Here is a 4,274-nt window from a genome sequence, read left to right on the forward strand (position 1 = left end):
AAATATATTTAACATTTGCCTTTTTTTTTTTTGTAGAAAAATTAAAAATAATACGGGGAGTGACAAATACCTGCGCGCTTTGTTCACTTAGAAGCTGTGAGTTTAGACCTGTATTGTGAAGTCCTCTTTTTTTTACCACTGCTCTGGCGTGGCCCCTAGGGGCCCAGTTCTCTTCAAGTCCTGCAGCTTTAGGTGTCTGGTGGATTGTCCTTTCCACCCAACCAAGGTGGCTTCTCCTTAAACGAGTCCATCCCTAACCTTGGTGCTTAAAGAAGTCCTCCAATCCTCACACTGGTCTAAGTAAGGGCACTGAAGTGACTACAGGGTGAGAGTAATAAACAGGATGGGGAAATGTCAGTAGGGGCTGGCTGACTGGCACGTTGGCCCCAGAGCTGGCACTCTCTGTGCTAGAGGAGTTCTCATGGTACAAGATGGGCACCCTGACGATTCTCTGGGCAGCGGCGTGGCTCAGGTTGGCAGCCTCCAGTTCTGCTGCCAGCTGCCTTTTCCACTTGTTCCTGCGGTTCTGGAACCAGATCTTCACTTGGGTCTCAGTTAGGTGTAGAGAGGCCGCTAGTCCCGCCCTCTCGGAGCTGCTCAGGTACCTCTTCATGTCAAAGGTGGACTCCAGCTGGAAGACTTGGCTCCTGGAGAACACCGTCCGGGTCTTCTTCTTCCTGCAGGGCTTTTTGTCTGAGGAGTCGTCCAACTTCTTCCAGTCCTCACCACTCTCATCCTTCTTGGACTCCTCAGGTTCGCTCTCCTCTAGGATGATCTCCTCTGGGCTCTTGGAGTCCCTGTCTTTGGGATCCAGGTCCTGCTTGAGGCTGTGGAGGGGCTCTGGAGAGTCTCTTTCACCCCCAGAGACTGGGGAAGAGGGGCCCAGCAGAAGGCTCTTCTCAGGAACTAAGGAGGACAAGCAACAACAAGTCATCAGTCACTGTCACAATAACATGATCACTGTCATCATTACATTCAATGACAAAAAAAAGCTCCAATTACCCAAACTAGCTGGACATTTACATACACCAGATCACCCTGCTTTGTATACTGGCCAGGAGCTCAAATAAAAACCAGAATAGAAAAAGTGGCAATTGGGTACATTTTGTGCCAAGTCCTTATTTATATTTGGTAAAAGATAATTTGAAGTACAACGTCAAAGGCAGGCATTTGGGTATTCATTATTTTTGGTAAACGATAATTTAAAGTACGTTAAAGGTAGGCATTTGGGTATTCATTATTTTTGGTAAAAGATAATTTGATGTACAACATTACAGGTAGTTATTGAGTTTTTTGCACTCTTGAATGATTTTTAGATCTGTACCAAATTTGAGATTGGCTAAAAAAAAAAAGAAAAAAGAAAAAAAAAAGGTAATTTAAGCTGATCTTCCTATGCACAAAATCGCTCTATTTCCGATCCCTATTTACCTAATTATCTCTCTTTTCATCCATCAAACTATTCCGACAAAAAGCTCTCTGCTCCCTATTAATACACCTGTCCATTAGTACATTAGCCTGTCTATTCATCGCTGTCACTGCTAATTGAAGTGTCTTTTCTACAGTAAAAAAAAAAAAAGAAAAAAAAGATATTACAAATTACAAATTCAGCTTCCCCACCTGCCATGTGTTAAAACATCATAAAACAATTTATTTGCATGCATGCACCCTTTGATCTTTGGTTACAATTTCGCACCAAAAAATTAAATGTTGCTACATTGTCACCTAGTTTTTTTTTTTTAATTTTGTTTTGTGGAACTATAAGTCCCAGGAAGTTAATAGTAGCGTCAGATGCATGTTCAGAAGTTATAAAGTTAGGTGTCTAAATAAACCCTTCACCAAACTTCACAGTGGTCCATTGGGAGTTCCTACCTTCTGTCCGGGGTGTGTGTCCTCCATGGGTCAAGGTGTAGGAGTACCACCAAGCTGGGGATCTCTCCAGGTAATGTGCAGGTAAGGCGAACCTCTGGGTTGGTATCTCCAGCCGAGGGAAGGACAGGTCAGTCAATGGTGACAGGGCAAAAGCTGCTCCATCCAAGGTCCCCTTGATTGGGGTGAAGAGAGCCTTTGGTGGCCTGGCTGCTCTGGAGGACTCACAGGTCAGGAGGCTCTTGATGGAGAAGGGGGACTCCTTGGCTGGGGTGGTGCTGCTTTCTTGTCCAGTTTCAGGCATGGCTGACAGTAGCTGAAACCATCAACCAAAAAAAAAAAAAAAAAAAAAGAAGCTGGGCGAGTTATGTTTTCCAGGGGATACCCCCAAATCCAGAGCTAGGAGAGGCGTTAGGGATAAGGAAGGTGATTCAGGCTAAGGGACCAAAAGCCACATGGGGAAGGCCAGGAAACATCAGGTTGAGGTGACCAACTTACACAGCCATCCGGGAAGTCAGAGTCAGAGAACTGAGTGAGGAGGAGGATGACAGCAACTGGGAACAGGAGAGAGGAGGAGGAGTAGAGGGGAGAGGGGAAAGGAGCAGGAGGTGGAGGAACAGAGGAGGGACCAGGGATGGACTCAGCAGGGATGGACTCAGCAGGCCACTCTAACTCCCTCACTCTGCTACAACTCGCTTCTTATTGGCTTTATATAGTCCAATTAAGCAGCAAATGAGGATAGGGCTATTAACCCCCCCCAAAAAAGGATATTGGCTTTAGGAAAGCGCCACTAAACAAACGTCACATCGCTGATTGTTGGAGAAGTTGGGACTTTTCTGTACATCCTCCATGCGGCTCATCCTTCTGTAGAGGAGGGAAATGAAGAACGATCCACACTGTCATCATCAGCCTACCCACCCCGCGTCACCAATTTATCACCTAAATAAAATCAAACGAGACAATCTCACACTCATAAACTCGCTGCAGTTAAGCAATTAATAAACTTGCTGATGACTTCGCTTTTGCTACATAATGAATCTCATTTATAATAATCGTTTTCATGCACCAAAAAGAAACGCTGCGTAAACGCCCTCAGATCAGCTGGAACGCGTTCTAACGCAGAGTCAGGGAGCTCAGCTCTTGTAACCAGGATAACATTTCGGATTTTTTAAAGTGCATTCTCTTTTTCAGTCTCTTCCCATTAGACCTCGCTATTTCAATGAATGTGCATTTAGGTTAAATAAATGTCCAGTGAGGTGCAGTACAGGATGATTAAAATAGATAATGTACAGCAGTTATCACACTCCAGTAGATGTGATACAGAACTGGTCTTTAGCAGACCACTTAACTCAAGGTCTAAAAGTGAATCTGGTCTATGAAAAATAAGATCTGTCCTGCTCTTGCATTACTGGTCTGCTTGCCCTGTTCTGGTCTGCCTGTCCTGTGCTTGTCTGCCTGTCCTGCACTGGTCTGCCTGTCCTGCCTGTTCTGTGCTTGTCTGACTGTCCTGCACTGGTCTGCCAGTCCTGCACTGGTCTGCCTGTCCTGTGCTTGTCTGCCTGTCCTGCACTGGTCTGCCTGTCCTGCCTGTTCTGTGCTTGTCTGACTGTCCTGCACTGGTCTGCCTGTCCTGCACTGGTCTGCCTGTCCTGTACTGGTCTGCCTGTCTTGTGCTTGTCTGCCTGTCCTGTACTGGTCTGCCTGTCCTGTGCTTGTCTGCCTGTCCTGCACTGGTCTGCCTGTCCTGTACTGGTCTGCCTGTCCTGCACTGGTCTGCCTGTCATGTACTGGTCTGCTTGCCCTGTCCTGGTCTGCCTGTCCTGTGCTTGTCTGCCTGTCATGTGCTTGTCTGCCTGTCCTGCACTGGCCTGCCTGTCTTGTGCTTGTCTGCCTGTCTTGCACTGGTCTGCCTGTTCTGTGCTTGTCTGCCTGTCCTGCACTGGTCTGCCTGTCCTGCACTGGTCTGCCTGTTCTGTGCTTGTCTTCCTGTCTTGCACTGGTCTGCCTGTCCTGTTCTGGTCTGCCTGTTCTGTGCTTGTATGCCTGTTCTGTGTCTGCCTGTCTTGGGCTGGTCTTACTGTCCTGTGCTTGTCTGCTTGTCCTGCACTGGTCTGCCTGTTCTGTGCTTGTCTGCCTGTCCTGTGCTTGTCTTCTTGTCCTGCACTGGTCTGCCTGTTCTGTGTCTGCCTGTCTTGCGTTGGTCTTACTGTCTTGTGCTTGTCTGCCTGTCCTGTGCTTGTATGTCTGTTCTGTGTGTGTCTGTCTGTCTTGCACTGGTCTGCCTGTCTTGTACTTGTCTGCCTTTCCTGCACTAATTTGCCTGTCTTGTACTTGTCTGCCCCTCCTGTATTTGGTCTGCCTGTCCCTTGCTTGTCTGCCTGTCCTGCCTGTCCTGTACTTTACTGCCT

General features: G+C 47.3%; 2 protein-coding genes across 3 annotated transcripts in view; both read right to left on the reverse strand.

Moving 5' to 3' along the window:
• HMX3 (H6 family homeobox 3) overlaps positions 1 to 2,209 on the reverse strand; it is a 2,649-nt gene extending 440 nt beyond the window's left edge. The window contains exons 1-2 of the mRNA XM_082266700.1: positions 1,870 to 2,209; positions 1 to 906 (exon numbers count right to left, since the gene is read on the reverse strand). The exon at positions 1 to 906 is cut by the window's left edge and continues 440 nt beyond it. Coding sequence (XP_082122826.1) covers positions 287 to 906; positions 1,870 to 2,170 — 921 coding nt within the window. The 5' untranslated portion in view covers positions 2,171 to 2,209 and the 3' untranslated portion in view covers positions 1 to 286. The remainder of the gene's footprint in view (positions 907 to 1,869) is intronic.
• Positions 1 to 4,274, reverse strand: part of HMX2 (H6 family homeobox 2) — a 106,644-nt gene that overhangs the window by 58,908 nt on the left and 43,462 nt on the right. The gene's annotated exons all lie outside the window — the stretch shown is intronic.

This window comes from Pelophylax lessonae (assembly GCF_965119305.1).
Source record: "Pelophylax lessonae genome assembly, chromosome: 9".
Lineage (NCBI taxonomy): Eukaryota > Metazoa > Chordata > Amphibia > Anura > Ranidae > Pelophylax > Pelophylax lessonae.